Raw genomic sequence first — 24808 nt, forward strand, 5'->3', positions numbered from 1 at the left:
AGGTCTTCTTTGGGAGTACCCTGATCCCTATGCAAATATCCAAACCTCAGGAAAGTATAAGCATTTTGGGAGGGTAAAGCCTCAAGAGAAAGAAAAGTGCTGGGAGTGGGGAAGGCCATAGTATTTTATTTAGCCTCTTAAAGCTTGGGTTAAGCAAATACCTGACTTTGTAATTTCTAGAAAATTGGTACTCAGAACATGATATAATCATGAACTTTATTGTTATATGGCACAGAAAGCAAGCAAAAATATAAATATATCCATGCACTATTACAATATAAACAGATATTTTCCTCACATGCAAGAAACTTACCCCAGCTGGATGCTAAGTGAGAAGTGTTGTGGTAGAAATGTTCTCAGTGTTCTTTATTGAAGCTCAGGTAGGGGGAGTTTCTTTATCAAGACTACAAACTAATGGGAGGGTCTAATGTGAACTAAGGCAGAAGAAGGAGAAGGACCCAAGGCCCTGTAGCAGATCCAAGAGTTTATTCACTCAAAAGCTGCTAGCTTTATCTACCTGATGGAAAAGTATAACTGTCTGTTTTTGCCTCTGTGCTTCTATTGGCATTAGGAACACTCAGCCTAAGTGACTCCATATTGGAGTTCTAACATTAAACATCAGCAGAGGCATCCTCAGAAAGTCATGTCTAAGGTTCCTTTTTCTGAACTGATTCTGTGTCTATGCATGTATGTGTGTTGGGGTGGAGTGGGATAGGGTAGAAGGATGAATCCCCTTCCGTGGCTGGTTTTTGGACTACTCCCTCTTTCAGAACAATGAGGTGTGATGATATAGGTGAACTTTTACTTAGAGCACTCAGTAGCTTGTTGGGCCCAGACTAAGTGACTCAGCTTCAACTCCTTACCCTTAGGACAAGCCAGAGCATCACTTTAGCCAGCCTCCGCCTTGGCCTGCCTTTCTCAGTGAGACCATTAAGTTGTTACCTCAGCAGAAGCTTGCTATTACTACTGCTCTGATGATTTCCAGTCCTGTTAACAGATTGAACCTATCCTACTGGTAGTCCCTATTTTTCTCTCTTCTCTTCCTAATCTTTTCTTTCATTTCTTAGAAGAATTGACTTTCAAATTTGCCCACTCAGTGATAGAGAAATGTTCCAATTGCCCTGACTCCATATAGGCTTATGGTCTAGATGATCTACCCTGTACCTTACAGAGCACTGGGCTTAGAGGTTCCTCTTAAACAAGCCGTAAGGTTGTACCTAGGTTTTACTCTAAACGCTGAGGGCCTGACTTTGTCTATCTAAGCTGCCCACTTATTAATCAGCAAATAATTAAGTGTCTTCAATATGCTGAGAATACAGATAGAATAAATGAAACAATCCCTACTTGCAAGGAGCTTTTGTTTGAATAGGAGAGATAACAAGAACATAGATAAGTATATACAGAATAAACATAAAGAGAGCAAATGCAAATAAATATGAAGTAGTTAAATACAAGGTAGTTTAGGGAGGGAAGGCACTAGTATTTGGGAAGATCCGGAAAGGCTTTGTGTGATTCTTGAGCTACTTTGGAAGGAAGTCAGGTATTCTACAAGGTGGGGAGGCGACATTTAGTGCAAAGGCTGGGAGGTGAAGTGCTGTGTGAGGAACAGAAAGAAGGCCAATTTGGCATTTGATCAGCACTTGGAACATTTCATTAACATATCATCATTCTTAGCCTGTCAGTGTTGTTAATAGAGTAGCATTTCCCTACCTTTCAGCTGGATCATCTTTCCATTCTATTCTCCAACAATGTCTTCTGGTTTGTTTTCCTTTCTACTGGGCTTGTTTTCACAAAGTGGAACTGAACTAATAAGATTAAGAGGCAAGTTTAGACATTATTGTGATTGTGGCTGAACATAATTTCTGTTCTTCCTGTTCCAGTTCTTGTGATATCTGTGTTTGTAGCAGGCTTGATAGACATACCACTAGTATTTCTTTTCCAATATTCACCAATGGAGAGTCATTTTTATTTGATCTGTATAATGGAATTACAAGAAGACAACCATACTTTAAGAGGCTCCTATTGCTTGTTCCTCCATCCTAGCTTTGGGTGTTATTATGTGGACCTTTGTACTTCACTTTCTGTTTCATAGACTTTCTTGGTTATGTTCTACATTGTGTTTAGACAAAAGCTGTGATTTCTTTGGTATTAGAACTCCCTGTGAGGAAGCTCTGTACTAATGCTGATATTCTTCTCAATAAGTTTGTAGTCTTAGAGAATTGCCTTTGTCATTGAGAGGTTAAATGACTTGCCCATGGTCACATATACATTGTGATTCAAAGGCAGGACTGGAATACAGTTCTTCCTGCCTCTCATGTTATACATATAGAGGAGGACAAAGCATTTTATTATTATATTAATAAAATTTCTTGGATTTTTATTTCCTCTATTGCAGGAAAATGTAACTGATAATAAGATAATAACAGAGTCATCCCAGATGAATGAATTTGAAACCCTTACTGCAAAATTTCATTTTGTTGATCTCGCTGGATCAGAAAGATTAAAACGTACAGGAGCTACTGGAGAAAGGGCCAAAGAAGGCATATCCATCAACTGTGGTCTAGTAAGATTAAAGATGTTAAACTGATTAAAAGTGTTAAGCTGTCAATATATCAATGTACTCTTCCTTTTCCTTTGTAATTTATAATATCTTAAATGAAGGTATTTACATAAATAGATCACTGAGGGATTTTGGGTAGCAAAAATGGGAGTATAATTTAATTTAATGACAGATCTATCCATTCAAGTTGAAGTCCTGTTCTTCCCATTAATTATAGGATTACTTATGATTAAAATTATTTTTATCAGTGTCTGTTTAATTATAAGCTTGATGGCTGCTAATTATAAATTTAGTTACCTTACATTTTGTTCTTAGTATTCATGTCACAGTAAACATTAATTATTTAAGGATTCCTTTCATTTATATCAAAATATGTTGATGTTTTTGAACATATTTTAGTGGAGATGAATTTCCAGGTAAGCTTTAAATTTATACTAAATTTTGATAATTTTCAAGAAATTGTTTCAAATGTCACTAAAATCTAGATTATTAAATATGTGAATATATGAAAGTTAAAGAAATATGAAGATTGTAAGAAGCAGTACTCTATCCAAAATTTATTTTTAAATTATATTGGAAAATTCTATGCTACTTAGTAACATTTACTTTTGAAGTAAAGTTGGGGTTGCCATAAAGCTTAGGAACAAAGCTTTACTTAAAACAAGCTTAGCATAGATATCTTTGGACATATGGAAGAGATATTATATAAAACTGCTTACAGAATAAATATTTTTGTATTGAATGCTGCATTCCTATTTACTTAATCACGATTGAACATGTTTTCCTATGCCAAGATACTTCATCTATGTGCAGTACTAGCAGTTTGAGATATTTTCCATATCAGGGTGTACTCCTTCCCTTCATTTCTTCATCATCCATTTCTACTCCTGGTCTGTGGTTGGGGTCTCTGAATGTGAGGAAACAGTTGACTGAGGCTGCTTTCTGATCTATTGGATAAAAAAGCACAGAACAAGGGAGGCCAGACTTTTCTATCTTTGTGCCTATTTTCATCTCACTGTCAGGCTTGGATATTGAACCAAGAAGGAAGATTATGGTCTTGGGTTTTGATAATTGCTGTGAATTTCTGAGGAAGAGCAACATTGGTGGTCCATCCCTATATTGCAAGAAAATAGCTACTACAGAAACTGCTGAAATTATGGGGATGATTTCAGGTTTTGTGATGAGATGTGTAGGGATTTGTAACATTTCTGGTGTTTTAGGCTCAGGATCCTGAGCATTCCACACCCTTTTAAAATGAGGTATAAATTGGAGAGTTCTACCATTATTAGGAATAGTCACTGATGCTTAAAACCTTTTTGTAACTGTCTCAGGAATGAGCATGAGTTAATTATTTCCTTTATTGAGAAGACATGGTCACTACCAATGCCGATATTCTTCTCTACAAGCTTACAGTCTTAGAGAATTACCTTTGTCACTGAGAGGTTAAGTGACTTGTCCATGGTCACATATACATTGTGATTCAAAGACAGGACTAGAATACAGCTCTTCCTGCCTCTCATGTTGTACATATAGAGGAGGATAAAGCATTTTATTATTATATTAACAAAATTGGCCGGTTCAGGTTCTATGGCAGCTTGGAAGGGAAACAGATGGGAAAGTGGAGAAAAATGCAGACATGAATTTGTCTCATGAATTTAATAAATATGTGACGGTACAAAAAAAAGATAATACATTCAATAGAATTAATCACTAATGTGGCCAGTACTTCAATTGATTACAATAGAGCTTGCTTTGCTGCATTCTAAAAGTTGTAGTAATGGAAGGAGGAGCACCACTGTCAGGACAGTGAGGAAGTTAAATGACTTTGAAAAGCATGAGCATCTTGTTACTTCTATAAACTTTTAGTGATCACCAGTAATGAAATAATTCTCATTTTGGAGACTTTATTTTAACAGAAATGTGTTACTTTTACGTATGTCATGTAAGTGTATTCTATTGAAGAAATGTTTTTATAAGTTTAAATATTATTGCAACAGATTCTTTATCTTATTTTCCTCAAACTCATAGTTTCTTTGAGGTTGATTTTAATTATACACAATTTTGCATTTTTTTTTTAAAGTTGGCACTTGGAAATGTAATAAGTGCATTGGGAGATAAAAGTAAGAGAGCCACTCATGTACCGTATAGGGACTCTAAACTAACAAGACTACTGCAGGATTCCCTTGGAGGTAACAGGTATGAAAAATAAATTCTTTCCCCACATATTTCTTAATTAATAAGTTCTTAGTTTCAGTTATTCATTAAGTGAGCCATGAGAGTTGTTTAGAAAGCAAATTTGCAAAGTGATTGTACAAAGCATACTCATTACAAGTGTTTGAACTTTTTTTGTTATTTTGTTTGACAGGATATGTGAAAAGCTTCTTAGTGTTGGTCTCATAAAATGTAGTTATTAAATTATTTTTACTGGTTCTTACTTCTTCATGATTCTCTGCCTCATCATCAAACATTGTTCATCACTTTAATACATGTTGTCTAATGAGAACATTTCTACAACTTCAAGAAGTTTGCGCTGAATTTTTATAACCATTTATTGCACATTTAAATAAAATGTCACATATTTTGCTTAAGTACCCAATCACCTAGGAAAAATGATTATTTTTAATTAAAGTTTCATATATATATATATACCAAGTGTCAGAGCTGTAAGTTAGTTTAATACACATTTACAAAATAATGTAATATCAGCAAAATTTTGAATTTTGTGAAATATACTAGTTAACTCCTCATAAACTTCTTTAAAGAGGCCGATAAAAAAGTTTTATTTACAAAACTTTATTTCATTTAGAAAAATAGACATTCCTAGGCAGTTTCAACTCATTTGTTTTGAATTCTGTTTGATTTAGAGATTTTACAAGTTATCATTATTGTTTTTGTTTCTCTGTTCATATCAAATATTAGAGTATCAAAGTATCATTTTTATTTCATTGTTCCTTTTATACCTTTATGGTCTGTAGATTATCTCAGTTCTTTCTTTCTTCCCATCTCATTTCTTCCTTGACTGTAGACAATATATTTCTCTTTTGCTATTTGTTCTTTACTGTACTTTTTTTTTTTAAATTTCTGTCCTGTCCTTTCATTCTGATCTTAAATTTCAATCTTCATTTTACTACAACACCAAGATGAACTTGTTTGGCTTTAGATCTTTCATCCTTCCAAGGAAAGGGCTTCAATATAAGGTAGAAACAGAATGAGGGGGAACCTTGGTGAAGGAAGAGGCATAGATCAAAAGAAGGGCCATGATTTACTCAGATCCCTGAAGAAAGAGGGAATCTTACCTAAAGAAAGAGCCCTGGGACAAAGGAAAGAGCTTCAAATTAATATGTTTCTCAGAATAACTCAGAGCATAAACAACAAAAATGGGTAAACAAGCAACTGAAAAAGTACTTTTATAATACCAGGTGTGAAGACACAAACCCAAAAGAGAATAACTTAGAAACACCTACAATCAAAACCTTAAAGAAAAAATTAGCTTACCCACAAAAGCAGTTAGGATTTCTCAAAGAGAGGAGAGCTATGAAGGAGAGAGAAAAAAGAATCAACAGCTTAACATAAATGCTACAAAACCATATCCAGGTGAAAACATCCCTAAAAATTTGAAAGGACCAAGTAGAAATTAATGACTTAAGGAGACAAGAAGAGTTATTAAAACAAATTCAAAAGATTAATAAAGTAGAGGAAAATGTAAGATATCTTATTTCAAAAACAACTCACCAAGACCTGAAATCTGTGATAAAAATAAAATAAGACAAAAGCAAAAACTTGGATACAATATTTCAAGAAATCATTTTAGGAAAATTTTCCAGACACATTTCAACAATAAAGCAATGTGAAAATAGAAATTATTCACTGATTCCCTCTTGAAAGAAACCCCCAAAAGAAATATCATTGCTAAAATCTACAACTTCTAGATAAAAGTAAAAAATTACTGCAAGCAACCAAAAAGAAAGAATTCAGATATTGAGGGTCTGTGGTCAGGATTACATAACAGCTATCACTATAAAGAAGTATGCAAAACTGAGTCTTAATCTCACAAGCAAAATAGTGAATCTTCATTGAAATAGAGGACTTTCAAACATTCCTGATGGAAAAAAAGACAGTCCCACAAAGGAACTTTGAAATATAGATACAGAAGTATCTAAAAAGGTAAATACAAGTGAGTAAGGAAGAACTAATAAAGATGCATTGTTTACATTCCAGTTGATAGGAGGGATGATGATAAGTTTCTTTCAGAATCTTAATGTCATAAGAAGTCATGGAAGTAGTCAAATGAGACAGAAGATCTGTAAATAGTTTTATTATGTTTTCAGGATGCTTTAAGAAGAAAGAAAAAGAAATTGGGGAAGTGGACTTCACTATCTTTTAAACTGGTTAGAAAAGGGCAGAACACACATAGAGGAATACACTCAATGCAGTATGGATACAAATAGGAACAGGAAGAGGGGAAATGGAAGAATAAGAGAGAGGATGGATTCATGGAGGGATTACTCATAAGGAAAACAAACCTTAAGCTTGGAGACGGGATATTAAAGGAGAAGTTTAAGAGTAAGAACCTACCATAAAGAAAAGTATCAAGGAGTAGAGAAAAGAAGAAAATATTTTATATATATCTCTCTATATATGTGAAGAGAAGTACACAATTAACCATCCTAATGGTGAATCTGAATGGGATGAACTTAGCCATAAAATGGAAAAGATTAATGAAATATTTGAAAGCTAAATCCAATAATATTTTGTTTATAAGAAACACATTTGAAACATAAAGACTCACAAAGAATTAAAATACTGGAGCAAAATGAACTTAGCTGAATTAAAAGAAGTTGGAATAGCAGTCATGATTTTAGAAAAAGAAATAGCAAAAACAAACTTAATTAAAATAGAGTACTTGGCTGAACAAGTTGTGGTATATGATAGTGATGGAATGCCACTGTTGTATAAGAAATAATGAGCTTGATGATCTTAGAAAAACATGGATAGACTTGCACAAAAAAATGGAGTGAAATGAGCAGAACCAAGAGAACATTGTTTACAATAACAGTAATATTGTTTTAAGAACAACTTTGAGTGAACGTTATTTTGACTATTATAAATACCCAAGTTAACTATGAAGAACATAAGAAAGAAGACTCTATCTGCATCCAGAGAAAACCAATAAATAGAATTACGTATAGAGGGATTTTACATGTATTTACATATTTGTAGCCATCTCTTGGGTAGGGGGGAAAGGAAGAAAAATGAAAAAAAAATTTAAATGATAACTTTGTATATTGAAAAGAAACAGCAAGTTATAGATTTATAGATTCATGTGCAAGCTTTTTTTTTTAAAATTACACTATATTATGGAAATGCTTGTTTTATTCCATAATTAAAAATTAAATAAATTTTTTAAAAAAAGAATAGGTAGGAGGACAAATCATAGAAATGATAGATAATTTCACTTAAGATGGTAACAACAATGTTGCCATTAGCCACAAACTAATCTTTTTGGGACACAAGGAAAACAATTCTTGGAGAAAAAATTTGTTATCTCTAAACACTAACAAAAAGGAGAAAGAACATATAAACAAATTTGGAAATACAATAAAAAACCAAGGCAAAAAAATTAAAACAATCCCAGCAAATCACCAACATGCCTGAAGAGAACGTGATTAACAAATTGAAAAACAATCCATTTAATTAACAAAGTAGGAGCTCCTTTTTTTGGGGGGGGGGGTGGGGGAGAGGTTAAACCATTAATTTGATTCAAAAGAATAAAATCAGATTTCTAGTATTAAAAATTAAAAAGGTTAATTCACACCAACTAAAGAAATTCAGGATGTTATTAGAAACCATTTTGCCCAACTAAATGCCAATAAGACTGATGACTTAATTGGAATAAATCGATCTTTACAAAAATATAAAATACTGAAGTTGACAGAGCAAGAAATAGTGAATTTAAACAATTTTTTCTTAGAGGAAGAAATTGAATAAATTATAAGTGTACTGCCAAAGGCAGAAAGAAATCCAAGTCCAGATATTCACTGAAGAATTAATTCCAGTGTTACACATACTGCAAAAATAGCAAAAGAAGGGATCCTACCTGATATTTCCTTAAATACAGAAACAGTCTTGACATACACCTCAGAGTTAAAATAGAAAACTAGCAACCAATTTATCTAATGAATATAGATGCAATTTTTTAAACAAAATATTAACAAGGAGCCTAAAATAGCATCACAAAGATTATTTATCATGACCAGGTTGGATTTTACCACAAAGGCAGGGTTGATTTAATATTGAGAAAACTTCACTTAAGCAAACCAACAAAAATATATGGTTGCCTCAATAGTTGCAGAAAAGATTTAAAAAGAAATACCCATTTCTGTTAAAAAATACTAGAAAACAGGAATTGATGTAGCTTTTCTCAAAATGGTAAATAGTATAAGTCTAAAATCAAGAGTGATCATTATATGTAATGAATATAAGCTAGAGTGCTTTCCAATAAAATAAGAGGTAAAAAAAAATGCTCCATCACTAATTAGAGAAGTGCAAATTAAAACTATTCTGAAGTTTTACCTAATAATGATCAGATTGGCAAAAATTAAGGAAAAATGACAGATGTTAGATGGACTCTGTGGAAATAGGCATATTGATTCACTCTTAGCAGAGCTGTGAATGGGTCCAACCATTTCAAAGGAAGGGAAGATTTGAGAGAAAGACTGTGAGTTCTTTTTTGGACATGTTCCTTTGGATATAAGGCCTTAGTCTAAAAGGCCAAGGTCTCCTGTTGCATCCTGATGAATATCTGGTTACTGGATCCAGTGCACTGGACCACTGGACCTTGCACAGCCCTCTCTCACTCGGATCAAAGGCAAATGCAAGTTGTGTCATCATTTCTCTGATGTCATGGTCCTCTTCAGAAATGAGGGACAAACACAACAACAACAGCAGAGCATTTTGGAATTCTATGTAAAAACTTACTAAACAGTGCTTACCCTTCTACTCAGCTGGGTCTATACTTGTTAAATGAATTAAAAGGAAAAGATCCTACTAGTGCAAAAAAAATTTATAGTAAATTTGTGTGTGTGTGTGTGTGTATATTTATAAATATATATATACACACACATATGGGTGTGCATATACATATTTGTGTATAGGTATATATCTATGTGTGTATGTATATATCTATACATCTATCTATTTACCCTTCAGTTAGATGATACATTAACCACACTTCAGCTTTTCAAGTTTGATAATTTTTAAAATTTGTCTTATCAGTCATTACAGTCTATCATTAAGCATATTAAGTGCCTACTATGTGCCAGATAGGAGTTAAGTTCTGGGGATACAAAGACCCTTCACAGTCTAAAGGAGTATCATAAAAATTCATAAGATGGGTTTTCTAGGAAACTTGAATTCTCTTCATAATTTAAGGCAGGACATAACAAAGTAAAATTGCTTTATATCCTTCTTCCATTTCAGGAGGTGGTATCTGCATCACTGGTTTGGGTATACTACAGATTCTTATTTATTTAATTGGATTTTCATTCTTGCATGCCAATCCATCGTATTCATCTCTTACTATCTTACACCAGTTTTGCTAAGCTATTTTGTTTCTCACCCAACTCTCTCTCCAGCTAGCAAGCAATCAACCTAGTTTATTTTATTGAAAAAGTTGAGGCTATTGATCATGCACTTTCTCATCTACCTTTTCCATATCTCAAAACCTTCTTTGACTTCAGTGATTCTCTCCTCCTGTATTGCAGTCTTATATGAGGTTGCTCTTAGTATTTACCAAAGTTAACTTTACATCTACTCTTGGTCTTATCAGCTACTATTTTTTTTTTTGATGGGCTTGACAAGTCAGTCATTCCATCTTACCTTCAGTTTGTGTCTACTGACTTCAGTTTGTATCAACTCCCCAGTTGCCCACAACAATGTTTAGGTCCTCTATTATTTAAATAATTTCTTTTACTCAAACCCAAAAGCTTTGGGCTTTTTTATTTTTCTTCCCTTTCAAGGCTAAATTGGAAATAATAATTGATGTTTGCTATCTACATCCTCATCAACCCATTTACTCCTCAACATCTTGCAGTGTGGCTTCCTGTCCCATCAGTCTTTGGAAATTGCTCTTTCAAAAGTCACCAGTAATCCCTGAACTTTTATATCTGTTGTTATTTTCTCACTCCTCAGCTTTTTTGACCTTTTCTTATTGTACAGTCTTTTCCTCTTCTATTTTGGCCATTATAATACCCTCCTAATTAGATTCTGCTCCACCTGTTTTTTACCTTTCTAATCCTCCCTTCTTAGGGTTATCCTACAACTATCCTAATCAGAGCAATATTTCTTGTTCATTGACTTTATTTTTCCTTTCCTTTGTCTAAACCCATCTCTTTTGAATGGCGACATATTTTATTGGAGAGGTTTTCTATGGCTTAACACAATCAACACCGCAAAAGCATTTAGAGATTTCATTATATATAAGAAATTTTTGATTTCTGTGCAGTACATTCTTCATGATAGGAGTCTACACTTTTGATAGAACTGCTTTTTAAAAGCAAATACTTTGTTATTTTTTTCAGTTAAATTTTGGTTAAATATTGAGTTTGACTTCTTATGTTAAATTTTAACATATTGCTTCTCATAAAGCAAAAATTGATAGTTATTAATTCACCAAATGTGACATTGTCTGTTGTGTGCAAGACACTGAAGATAAGCAAAGCAGGCTGACAGTTCTTAAAGATGTCAAATATATTCAGTCATGTGAATGAAGTGTACTATGAACAGTTTAGCTATATCCACTTTTCTTAATGTAAGAGTACCAGTATATGCCAATGTTCACATATGACTGTCTTTCATTGGGATAGAAATTGGAGCATGCTTAATACCACCCTTTCTTTTCATTTACATTATATTATAAATGGAGACTTAGAACAAAGTGTATAAAGCAATGTGTTCTTTTTATTTTCCATCTGTAATTGAACTAGAATCTTAAAAATTCCACAACTCTAAAATTTCAGGTGCCAATATTATATCAGTTTAAGCCTATTCTCTTAATGTTCTGCTTGATAGTATTTTGTATAGAATTCGGTAGAAAATGTGTCTTGCTAAATCCAAATATATATATGTCTGATCTTGTCACTTCCCTGGTCAAAAGTCTTTAATGGTTTCCTGTTACCTGGTGATTGAAATACAAACTCCAGATATTCAAGGCCATATACAATCTAATTACCTTTATAGCTTTCTTTTAACTTTTTTGAATATTCTATACTTAAACCAAAACAGTTTTCTCACTGTTCGTGATCATCCTGCCCTCTCTCTGTTTTTAAGCCTGCTGTCCTCCAGCCCTAGAACATTCCTCTCCACTATCATCCAAATAGGGTGATAGGCTAAGACCTGTGGAAATCTTTAACCTTTAAGATCTGCCTGACAGATATCCCCTCCTATATATCTGATCCTCCCTTTGAGATTTCTCTGGCTACTCTATTTCACTATTTCTATGTTCTTAATCATTTTCTGACTTATTATAGATATTTATGTATATGTCTCACTTATTTTTTAGTTTTATAACAACCAGTGACTAACATAGCACCTAGCATTTAGTAAATGCATAATTAATGTTTATTGGATTGAATTGGACAGCATTAATTAAAAATAAAAGTAAGAGGACATATAAAATCCTGAAAATAAATAGTAAATTGCAAAGTAAATAGTGCCATATTACCTTGTAATTCTAAAATTTCCACATTACATATAGTTTAGATACCAGAAAAGTTAATTTGCCTACTGTTATGCTATAATTTTAACCATTTACGATAACTTAAAAATGTTAATTCAGTCTTTTTACTTTCATTGGAGTAGCTACATTATTCCTTTTTCAGTTATTCATGAGTTCATTTACAAACATTCATTGTGTATACGAGGAGCTGCTAGGTACTAGGGAAAATACAAATAAAAATATTTACCTATCTAGTAGAGAAGATGACATGCACATTCATCAGGTTCAAGGAAGCAGTGCTAAATATTATAGGTTCAAGATGAGGGGATAATGAGGGGGCACTTGGAGGAGGTGGAACATTACTTGGTTCTTGAATGATTGACTGTGGTTTTTATAAAACAGAGGTGCAATGTGGGAGAATTCCAAAGAGTGAATAATACAAGAAACTTTTATTCCTTTATTTAGCTTTTTAAAAATTGCTTATATTTTTGAGCTAATGATATGTAGTAATTTATAGTATAGTAATTTTTATTGTTAGAGAAAAACATGATATTAAAATGTAACCTTCTTGAGAGTAGAAGTTCTTTCTTTCTTTATATTTGTATCTCTAGTACCTAATACCAGTGTCTGGCATATAGTAGCCAAAGTGCTGCTTACTTGAAATATAAAACGATCATTTGCTATGTAGGATTTCATTTTCATCTATCAGTAAATAAAAGTTATCTTTGTAACTTGCAGCCAAACAGTCATGATAGCATGTGTAAGCCCTTCAGACAGAGATTTCATGGAAACTTTGAATACACTAAAATATGCCAACCGTGCCCGAAATATCAAGAACAAGGTTATGGTCAATCAGGACAGAGCCAGTCAACAAATAAATTCACTTCGTAGTGAAATCACACGACTTCAGATGGAACTCATGGAATACAAAACGGTAAGCCAGTGCAGTTGAGTGTTTTAACTTTGTATTTTTATTTTAAGTCAAAATGGAATGTGACGAATGATGCCATTGAAGAATTACACTGTGTGTCCTTTCTCTCAGAACATACTGGCTGTATGACTGAGTAAGTCATTCAACTTCTTTCTGTGTCAAGCAACTCTGAGACTTGAGAAGTTGCAGACCTGCATTGATGGAGAGAGTTTCATCACCCTAGAGATCCCTATGCCAATTAAATCATACTTTCAGTTTTAGTAGGAGGACCTACTTCCTAGCCCTAATCAATAATAATGTAAAACTAATTGAAAACTCTAATTAATAACTATTAGTAACAGTGATGGCAATGACATTATTGAAAATCTTAGTAGAGGGAAGGGAATTCTTTTACTGTGTTGTGACTGGTTCAGGTCAAGTGAAAAACTAAATGTTTTAGCAGTATGATTTTTGTCCTTATTTAGAAACTTTTTTTGAAGTATATCAACCAACAGGAAAATTTATTTTTCAGGGTAAAAGAATTATAGATGAGGAAGGCGTTGAAAGTATCAATGACATGTTTCATGAGAATGCCATGCTACAAACTGAAAATAATAACTTGCGTGTGAGAATTAAAGCAATGCAAGAAACTGTTGATGCATTAAGAACCCGAATAACACAACTTGTTAGTGATCAAGCCAACCAGGTTCTTGCCAGAGCAGGTATTCTGAATTTAGTTTTCTTTGTTAAGTGAATATTGAAAATAAAAAAAGCAAGGATAATATTGTAATTATTGTTTAGTCATTCAGTTGTATCTGACTTTTCATGATCCTGAGTACTATAATACACCAGGTTCTTCTATCCTCCACTATCTCACAAAGTCTGTTCAACTTCATGTTTGTTGTTTCCATGACACTATCTCTCCATCTCATCTTTTGCCATCTACTTTTCCTTTTGTCTTCAATCTTTCCCAACATCAGGGTCTTTTTCAGTGATTCCTGTCTTCTCATTATGTGGCCAAAGTATTTAAGCTCCTTCAGTATTTGACCTTACAGTGAACAGTCTGAATTAATTTCTTTCAGTATTGACTAATTTGACCTCCTTACTGTCCAAAGGACTCTCAAATATTTTCTCCAGCACCATAATTTGAGTGTCGATTCTGTGGTACTGTTTTCCTTATAATCTGACTTTCATAAGCATACATTGCTACTACCAAAACCATAGCTTTGACTATACAGACATTTGTCAGCAAGGTTATGTTTCTTTCTTTTAGTATGCTGTCCACATTTGCCATAGCAGGCATCTTTTAATTATATAGTTTCAGTCACTGTCTGTAGTAATCTTTCTACCAGGAATGTAAATTATGACGTTACTTCCATTTCTTCTCCTATTTTGCAAGAAAATGATGGGACCAGTTGCCAGGATCTTAGTTTTTTGATGCTTTTCCACTCTCCTCTTCCACCCTCATAAAGAGGTTTCTTAATTTCTCTTCACTTTCTGTCATCGTAGTGGTATCATTTGCATATCTGAGATTGTTGATATTTTTCCCCAAAACCTTAATTTCAGCTTTTCATTTAATCCAGATTGGCATTTTGCATGATGTACTCTGCATATAAGTAAAATTAATAAGCTCACAATATCGCAACCTTGTACTCCTTTTCCAGTCTTAAACCAATCACTTGTTCTATGTTTGGTTTTAACTTGCTTCTTGTCCCATGCACAGTTTCCTTGGGAGACAAGAAAGATAGTCTGGTACTCCCATCTCTTTGAGGGATTGTCACATTTTGTTGTGATCCACACAAAGGCTTTTGTGAAAGCAGTGAAGCACAAGTTGACATTTTTCTGGAACTTTCTTGCTTTCTCTATAATCCAGTGAATGTTGGCAATTTGGTCTCTAGTTCCTCTGCCTTCTTGAAAACCAACCTGCTCTTCTGGTAGTTCTCAGTTCATATATTGCTGAAGTCCAGCTTGTAGAATATTAACATTCCTTGTTATTACCCCTCTTTTGAATTGGGATGTAAACTGATCTTTTCCATTCTAGTGACCATTGTTGTGTTTTCCAGATGTGCTGGAAGCACTTAAACACCATCATCTTTTAGAGTTTTAAGTAGCTCAGTTAGAATTCCATCTCCTCCATTGGCCCTATTGGTGGCAATGCTTCCTACGGCCCACTTGACTTCATTCTCTAGGATATTTGGCTCTAAATCAGTAAACACTCCTTCATGGTTACCGATAGCATTAGGATCTTTCTTGTATAGTTCTTTTTTGTATTCTTGCCACCTCTTCTTAATGTTTTCTGCTTCTGTTAAATCCCTACCATTTTTGCCCGAAATTTTCCCTTGATATTTTGTCTTTCCCCATTCTATTTTTCTACTATTTCATTGCATTACTCATTTAAGAAAACCTTAGTTCTTGCTATTCTCTGGAATTCTGCATTCAATTGGGTGTATCTTTTCCTTTCTTTTTTCTCTTTCCTTTTCCTTCTTCAGCCATTTGTAAAACCTTATTAGACAACCATTTTGCTTTGTTGCTCTTCATTTTCTTTGAAATCTTTTGTGTTGCTGCCTCCTGTACAATATTGTGAACCTCTGTCCATAGTCCTTCAGCCATTCTATCAGGTCTAATCCCTTGAATGTATTCATCACCTCAGCTTCATATTCCTAAGAGATGTTATTTAGGTCATACCTATATAATGTGATGATTTTTTTCCCCTCCTTTCTTTAAGTCTGAATTTTGCAACAACAAGCTCATGATCTGATCCACAGTTAGTTGCAGGTCTTGTTTTAATGGACTGTGTGTATATATCTATCTATCTATCTATCTATCTATCTATCTATCTATCTATCTATAGGTATATCTATAGATAGATAGATAGATAGATAGATAGATAGATAGATATAGCTTCTCCACCTTTGGCTACAAAGTATATAATTAATTTGATTTCCATATTGACCATCTGGCAATATCCATGTCTAGTCACCTTTTGGGTTATTGAAAAAGAGTGTTTGTTATGAGCAGTGAGTTATCTTCACCTTTTGAGTTATTGAAAAAGAGTGTTTATTAGGACTAGTGAGTTATCTTGACAAAATGCAATTAGTCTCTGCCCTGCTTCATTTTGCACCCCAAGGCCAAACTTGTTTTTTATTCCAGTTGTCTTTTGATTTCCTACTTTAGGATTCCAGCCCCCTTTGTATGTCGCATCTATTTTGATGTTATTTCTAGATGTAGGTTTTCCTTGAACTGAACAACTTTGGCCTGTTCAGTATCAGTGGTTGGAGTGTAGACTTGTATTACTGTGATGTTGAGTGGTTTTGCCTTGGATTTGAATGGATATCATTTGTTCATACTACTTTTCTTACTCTTTTATTGACTGTGAAGGATATTTCATTTCTTCTAAGGAATTATTGCCCATGATAGTATATTTAGTGATCATCTGAATTAAATTCACCCATTCCCATCCAGTGACACCCAAGATGTCATTGTTAAATCTTTCCATCTCTTGTTTGACCAAATCCAATTTAAATTCCATCATAGATATTACATTCTAGGTTCCCATGCAAGATCAGTCTTTAAAACATTTGACTTTCTTTTTGTCATCAGACACATTAGTGCTGGAGCTACTTTCAGCTGTCCCTCACTCTTCCCCAGTAGCATATTGGACACCTTCTGACCCGAAGGGACTATCTTCCAGTGTTGTTTCTTTTATCATTTTAGTAGTGTCTATGGAGTTTTCTTGGAAAAAATACTGGAGTAGTTTGCCATTTCCTTCTCTAGTGGATCACTTTTTGTCCAAACCCTTCATTATGACCTGTCAGTCTTGGGTGACTCTGAATGGAATACCTTGTAGTTTTATTGAACTACACAAGCCCCTCTTCCATGAGAAGGCACTGTACCTAGCATATTTAAGTCTTTCATTTATTATTTGAACCATGTATTAAATAACACATTTTCCGAAGTTGTGACTTAAACTCACTACCTGATTTTTACATGTTTACATTTTACATATTTTTACATTTTCCATTCCCTTAACAAATAACATAATTCACTTTAATGAATTATAAAATTATCTACTTATTCAATTAAGGCTATTGATCTCAGTGTAAATATTACTCAGATTTCTTTTGCTTCTACTTGGGTTTATTTGACTGATGTTCTGAATTCATTGGAATGTTTATTAATATTTTAAATTTTCTTTCAGGGGAAGGTAATGAGGAGATTGGCAATATGATTCATAGCTATATAAAAGAAATAGAAGATCTCAGGTATGGCTTTATCTTGCTTATGTACATGTTTATATTCACTTTTTAAAAAGATTTTGCCTTTATGTACTAATAGTTGTATTAACAGGAAGAGAATTATTACAGAATGTTGTAAATTTCATCTTTCATGAGTCATGTTAGACCTAAGGAACAAGGCAAATAGTATATTTATCATTTGTATCTGTGAGCACTGAATGTGGAATCACAAGGCTAGAGTTCTAATCTTGGCTCTGTCAGTTAGTAAATGTGAGATTGAGGCAGCTAGGTAGCATGGTGGGCAGATTTCTTGACATGAAGTCAGGGAGACCTAGGTTCAAAATCTGCTTCAGGCACTTGCTAGTTGTATAACTCTTGGATAGTCATTTAATCTGTCTTTGACTCAGTTTCATCACCTTTAAAATGAGGGAGTTGGGTTCAATGGCTTCCTCAATCACTTGCATATCTAAATCATTGATTGCATGTATGACTTTGAAAAGACACTTATTTTTTTCTCAGGCTCAGTTTTTTCATCTATAAATTATTGAGAAAAGAATTCCAAGTCTTGTTGTACCTCTTATGTTTTCACTTCTCTAACTACCCCAGATCTCTTATGTGTTAAGAAAGATTGTTCCTGCTCTGCTTTTATTCCTTTAGCTACTACTTCCTCTGAGAAGATATCATGTTCTTTGGAATTTGTAAGTCTCTTTTCTAACACAAGCATCTCAATTTGCCTTGGGAGTTCTCTGTTATATTTTGGGTTTATGCCACTCCTATTTACTTGTCAGGTGGGCTGAACCTATAAATTACTCAGGTCCTACTCTTATTTACACTTTAAATCAAGGAGTCTCAAGTAAGAATGTATGGGAACCATTGTCAGTGATTGTCGTTGACACTCCACCTCTCTACTCTCTTGGTCCACCGGCTCTTTTGAACTGAGAGGCCACATGGCTTATAGGAATTTATGCATTTCCCATGTGTTAAGATGTAGAAATACTCCCCTTAGTTTAGAGGTCTAGGGCTATTAAGGGAGGACTAGCACCTCTGATGTAAAGGCTTGCTGAGCCCTTTTCAGAGCTGTTCATTCACCTTTGGTAGCCAGACAATCACCCATCTCTCAATGATGGCTTCCTTTAGCGGTAGCTTGTGCAGTGGCCATATTCTGGTAAAACTGACTTGGTAGGTGGGCTTAACACTTAGAGCTTGGTCAGACATCAGAGACTGCAAGGTCATCCACTGCATCCCAGGCCATCACCAGTCATCTTGACTTGTGTTCTATCACTGGACTTGTATGACTGATGACTTTTTGCAACTCTACCTCACTTAAATTTAATTCACATGCAAATCTAAACATCACTCTGTGATATTATTGGTCCTCTGAAAATAAAGGACAAATAGCAGCAATAAAGTTAGAATTTCTTATTTATTTATTTAACTTTTAACATTCATTTTAACAAAATTTTGGGTTCCAAATTTTCTCTCCTTTTGTGTCCTCCCCCCACCCCAAAACCCTGAGCATTCTAATTGCCCCTATCACCAATCTGCTCTGTCTTCTATCATCCCTCTCTGCCCTTGTCTCCATCTTCCCTTTTGTCTTGTAGGGCCAAATAACTTTCTATACCCCTTTACCTGTATTTCTTATTTCCTAGTGGCAAGAATAATACTCGACAGTTGTTCCTAAAACTTTGAGTTCCAACTTCTTTTCCTCCCTCCCTCCCCACCCCTTCCCTTCGGAAGGTAAGCAATTCAATATAGGCCAAATCTGTGTAGTTTTGCAAATGACTTCCATAATGGTCGTGTTGTATAAGACTAACCATATTTCCCTCCATCCTATCCTGCCCCCCATTACTTCTATTCTCTCTTTTGATCCTGTCCCTCCCCAAGAGTGTTGACCTCAAATTGCTCCCTCCTCCCTTTGCCCTCCCTTCCATCATCCCCCCCACCCTGCTTATCCCCTTCACCCTCACTTTCCTGTATTGTAAGATAGGTTTTCATACCAAAATGAGTGTGCATTTTATTCCTTCCTTTAGTGGAATGTGATGAGAGTAAACCATGTTTTTCTCTCACCTCCCCTCTTTTTCCCTCCACTAAAAAGTCTTTTGCTTACCTCTTTTATGAGAGATTATTTGCCCTATTCCCTTTCTTCCTTTCTCCTCCCAATATATTTCTCTCTCACTGCTTGATTTCATTTTTTTAAGATATGATCCCATCCTCTTCAATTCACTCTGTGCACTCTGTCTTTACTTGTGTGTGTGTAATCCCACCCCGTACCCAGATACTGAATAGTTTCAAGAGTTACAAATATTATCTTTCCATGTAGAAATGTAGACAGTTCAACTTTTATAAGTCCCTATGACTTCTCTTTGCTGTTCACCTTTTCATGCTTCTCTTCATTCTTGTGTTTGAAAGTCAAATTTTCTTTTTAGCTCTGGTCTTTTCATCAAGAATGCTTGAAAGTCCTCTATTTCATTGAAAGACCAGTTTTTCACCTGAAGTATTATACTCAGTTTTGCTGGGTAGGTGATTCTTGGTTTTAGTCCTAGTTCCTTTGACTTCTGGAATATCCTATTCCATGCCCTTCAATCCCATACAGAAGCTGCTAGGTCTTGTGTTATCCTGATTGTATTTCCACAATACTTGAATTGTTTCTTTCTAGCTGCTTACTATATTTTCTCCTTGACCAGGGAACTCTGGAATTTGGCCACAATGTTCCTAGGAGTTTCTCTTTTTGGATCTCTTTCAGGCGGTGTTCTGTGGATTCCTTGAAGACTTATTTTGCCCTCTGGTTCTAGAATCTCAGGGTAGTTTTCCTTGATAATTTCATGAAAGATGATGTCTAGGCTCTTTTTTTGATCATGGCTTTCAGGTAGTCCCATAATTTTTAAATTGTCTCTCCTGGATCTATTTTCCAGGTCAGTTGTTTTTCCAATGAGATATTTCACATTATCTTCCATTTTTTCATTCTTTTGGTTTTGTTTTGTGATTTCTTGGTTTCTCATAAAGTCATTAGCCTCCACCTGTTCCATTCTAATTTTGAAAGAACTATTTTCTTCAGTGAGCTTTTGAATCTCCTTTTCCATTTGGCTAATTCTGCTTTTGAAAGCATTCTTCTCCTCATTGGCTTTTTGAACCTCTTTTGCCAATTGAGTTAGCCTATTTTTCAGGGTGTTATTTTCTTCAGCATTTTTTTGGGTCTCCTTTAGCAGGGTGTTTACTTGTTTTTCATGCTTTGCTTGCATGTCTCTCATTTCTCTTCCCAGCTTTTCCTCCACCTCTCTAACTTGATTTTCAAAATTCTTTTTGAGCTCTTCCATGGCCTGAGCCCATTGGGTGGGCTGGGATACAGAAGCCTTGCCTTCTGTGTCTTTCCCTGATGGTAAGCATTGATCTTCCTCATCAGAAAGGAAGGGAGGAAATACCTGTTCACCAAGAAAGTAACCTTCTATGGTCTTATTTTTTTCCCTTTTCTGGGCATTTTCCCAGCCAGTGACTTGACTTCTGAGTGTCCTCTCCACACCTGCCTCACCTCCAGATCCATCCAAGCAGAGCTTGGGGGCTGATATTCAAATGCTGCTTCCCAGCCTCGGGGCTTTTGGCGGGAGTTGGGCTGCTATTCAGTGTGAGATTAAGTTCAGCTGCTCTGGTGGGGGCAGCGCTGCCTCTCGGGCTCATTTCCCTCAGGGGGTTTGTGTGGAGACCTTCAACAATGGATCTGAGCTCCTGCCTGCTTGGGGAGCCCTTGTCTGCTGCTGCCTTTGCTGCTGCCTCCCGAGGGGGCCTGAGTTATGGAGACACCCCGCTCCTCTCTCAGCCAGCCAAAAAGACTCTCTCACTGACCTTTAGCACCTGTGGGTGGAGGGACCTGCGTGGCTGCTGGAGATTCTGTCCCTGAAGCCTGCTCGGAAAGGCTCCTCTTGGTGCTGGGCAGCCAAGACAGCGCTGGGCTCTGCTTCCAGTCTGGGGCACGACAGACCTTTGGTGTTGGTTTTTCAGGTCCCTCTGGAACAGAAATCTCCTCCACTTGTTTTTCTGTGGCTTCTGCTGCTCCAGAATTTGTTGAGAGTTCTTCTTTACAGGTATTTTATGGGCTGTGGGTTTGGAGCTAGCATATGTGTACCTTTCTACTCTGCCATCTTGGCTCCTCCTCTCAGATTTCATTAGTTCTTTCTCTTTAATTGTTTATCATTTTTCATCATAAGTTCTTCAGAATTGTCTTGATCATTTTATTCATCAAAGTAGCTAAGTCTTTCACAGTTGATCCTCCTTACTATATTTACTATGTGCAGTGTTCAAGTTTTGCTCATTTTCATCAATTTATATACATCTTCCCACATTTTTCTCAAAATCATCATACTTGTCATTTCTTATAGCACAATAATCTTCCATCACAAACGTATACCACAGCTTATTCAACCATTCCTCAACTGATGGACATTTCCTCCTCAGCATCAATTCTTTGTCACCACTAGTTAAGCTGCTGTAAATATTTTTGTACACATGATTCCTTTTCCTTTAATCTCTTTGGAATATAGACCTAGTTGTGGGATTGCTGGATTGAAGGGTATACACAGCTTTAGAGCCCTTTGGGCATAGTTCCAAATTGTTTTCTAGAATGATTGGGCCAGTTCACAACCCTAACAACCATGTATTAGTATCCTACTTTTTCTCCATCTCCTGCATTTGTCATTTTTCTTTTTTGTCATCATAGCCAATCAAATGGATATGATGAGGTATATCAGAGTTGTTCTAATATGCACTTTTCTTATTATTAATAATTCAGAGCATTTTTTCCATATAACTATAGGTAGCTTTGATTTCTTTATCTGGAAACCGCCTTTTCATATGTTCGTCCCTTTATTAATTGGAGAGTGGCTCATTTTTTTATAAATATAGCTCAGTTCCATACACACACACACACACACACACACACACACACACACACACACACATATAAAAGAAATAGGACCTTTATTAGAGAAGCTTGGTGTAAAATTCCCCCCCTCCCCCCAGTTTTTGCTTTTTGTTTGTACAAAAACTTTTTGTAATCTAGACTATTCATTTTACTTCCTTTGATTTTCTGTCTCTTGTTTGGTCAGGAACTCTTCCCTTGACATAAATCTGATAGATACTTTTTCCTGTGTTCCCCTAATAGGGTTATGATATTGCCCTTTATGTCTAAATCATGTATTAATTTTTGAACTTATGTATATGGTAGGAGATATTGGTCTCTGCCTAGTTTCTGCCGAGACTCCTTTCCAATTTTCCCTGCAGTTTTTGTCAGATAGTGAATTCTTTCCCAGGTAGCTTGGATCTTTGGGTTTATCCAAAAATAGGTTGCTGTGGTCATTTACTTCTGAATATTCTGTGGCCAATCTATTCCATTGATCAGGCATTCTGTTTTTTATTCGATTGTTTTGATAATTACTGCTTTATAGCATCGATTGAGACCTGGTACTGCTAGTCTGCCTTTTTTTTGATTGATTCACATGATATTCTTGATCTTTGTTCCTCTGGATGAATTTTGTTATTTTTTTTGTAGCTCTATAAAATAATTCTTTGACAGTTTGATTTATATGGCATTGAACAGATAATTTGTTTAGAGAGTGCTGTCATTTTTGTTAAATTATCTTGACCCACTGATAAGCAGTTAACATTTCTCTAATTGTTTAGATCTCTTGTAATTTGTGTGAAGAGTTTTTTGTAATTGTATTGGTATAGTTGTGGCAGGTTGACTCCCAAGTATTTTCTACCTTCTGTAATTTTTAAAAATGGTGTTTCTTTTTCCATATCTTCTTGCTTCATTTTATTATATATAGAAATGCTGATGACTTACGTGGCAAAATGCCTTTCAATAAATTATCCACTATGCATCTAAACATGATGGCTAATTAAATAAATGTATTATCTTTTCTAAGGACTTTGCATTTGAAGTCTTTATCTCTATTAATGAAAGGAAAATTTTGTTTCCTATGAAAGGATCTTATGGCAGCAGCCTTAGTGATTCCTCTTCTGGCTTCAAATTGGGCATCCTGAGCCACACAGCTGCTGCTTGCTTCTGAATTTATTCCTTGATTGATACATAGCCTAGGGCCCAAGACTACTTCTTATTCTAGCATGTCATCCTGAGGTGCATTTCCCCTCCTCTGTCAGCCTTGGGTTGGTGACCTAAAATTGAATAGGAACAGCAGAGATTCCAGTTTAGTCGGGTTCCTTGGTGCTGGTTCTCATACTTCCCCTTGTTCTGGTGCATAGTCTTTCCTTGCAAACTCAAGTGTTCTATGCACACAAAACACTCCTGATCAAACACTATAGCCAGTGTCAGAAAACCTCTCTGTCTTCCCTATGATGACAGGGACTGGAAAAATGGCTCACTGTGATTTTTTGCCCTTGGATTTCCTGATCTGGACTTTGTCTTATGTATGTTCTATCTAGATCAGTTTGGAGCAGCTATGCACGTGAGCTTCCAGTAGTTCTTCGTACTATACTATCTTTGCTCCACTTTCTTGTCTATGTTTTTGTTTTTTATAATTACTTTTAACATCATATACAATGATATCCTCTAGAATAAGGGTTCTTAACCTGTGATCTAGTCTGTGGAATTGATGGGGTTGGAGAGATACAAGAACCCCCAAAACCGGAGTTCCTAGATGGGGTCATTTAGAATGAATTTGCAGACTCAGGCATTCTTGAAGTCAAGTTGGCAAAAATTTATTGTTCCACTTTTCAGCAGGCAAGAGTTCTTAGGGAAACTGCAATCTTAGAGGGGTACAGGTTTAGTTTTTATATAGGCTAAACTACAGTAAAACTTGTGCCATATATGCTAACTAGGTGATTCTGGGAGGTAGTATGGAGTGGTTAAGGAATGGTCGGTTCTTAAAAGAATATGCATTCTTAGCATCTACTGTACAGGCATTTTACCCAGAGTTCATCAGGAAATAATCCAGGGGGGTGCTACATAGAGGTATGGTTTTAGGCCTGCAACATCACCAAGTAAACTAACAGTCAGGGCTGACTGAGAAATGCCCAGTCTGCCACCATTCAGTGTCTCGTTTTGACATGATAAATGTAGAGAGTATAGATATGTCTAAGTCTAGAATGCAATGAGAAGTCCAGGATGCATATGCTTGTCCAGTGAGTAGTAAATATCTTTATGAGCCAGTACATAGGCAGTTCAAACTAATAAATTCTATAGGTACAGCTGGATACCATGTCAGGAAGAGAGATAAATGTTTTTCTCGGGCAGGCTATCCTAGCACTGAGGCTAGGGAGAAATGTGATTTTGGAATTGGGGTCCAAGCACAGGTATCCAAACACACCATCAGAATGATTTTAGGGGAGTCCACAAACTTGGTTTTCTTTATTTTCACTAGCCTCAAATTGAAATTTAA

At 35.3% G+C, this 24808-nt stretch overlaps 1 protein-coding gene and 1 long non-coding RNA gene across 10 annotated transcripts in view; one reads left to right on the top strand and one right to left on the bottom strand.

Moving 5' to 3' along the window:
- KIF21A (kinesin family member 21A) overlaps positions 1-24808 on the top strand; it is a 168611-nt gene that overhangs the window by 62919 nt on the left and 80884 nt on the right. For all 9 annotated transcript variants that reach the window (XM_072654301.1, XM_072654304.1, XM_072654307.1 and 6 more), the window contains exons 6-10: positions 2396-2563; positions 4641-4756; positions 13014-13209; positions 13718-13907; positions 17384-17447. In XM_072654301.1, the coding sequence (XP_072510402.1) occupies positions 2396-2563; positions 4641-4756; positions 13014-13209; positions 13718-13907; positions 17384-17447 (734 nt within the window). The remainder of the gene's footprint in view (positions 1-2395; positions 2564-4640; positions 4757-13013; positions 13210-13717; positions 13908-17383; positions 17448-24808) is intronic.
- LOC140533915 (uncharacterized) overlaps positions 19398-24808 on the bottom strand; it is a 141218-nt gene continuing 135807 nt past the window's right edge. The window contains exon 8 of the long non-coding RNA XR_011977105.1: positions 19398-23585. This is a non-coding gene — a long non-coding RNA (uncharacterized lncRNA). The remainder of the gene's footprint in view (positions 23586-24808) is intronic.

Source organism: Notamacropus eugenii, chromosome 3, assembly GCF_028372415.1.
Source record: "Notamacropus eugenii isolate mMacEug1 chromosome 3, mMacEug1.pri_v2, whole genome shotgun sequence".
Lineage (NCBI taxonomy): Eukaryota > Metazoa > Chordata > Mammalia > Diprotodontia > Macropodidae > Notamacropus > Notamacropus eugenii.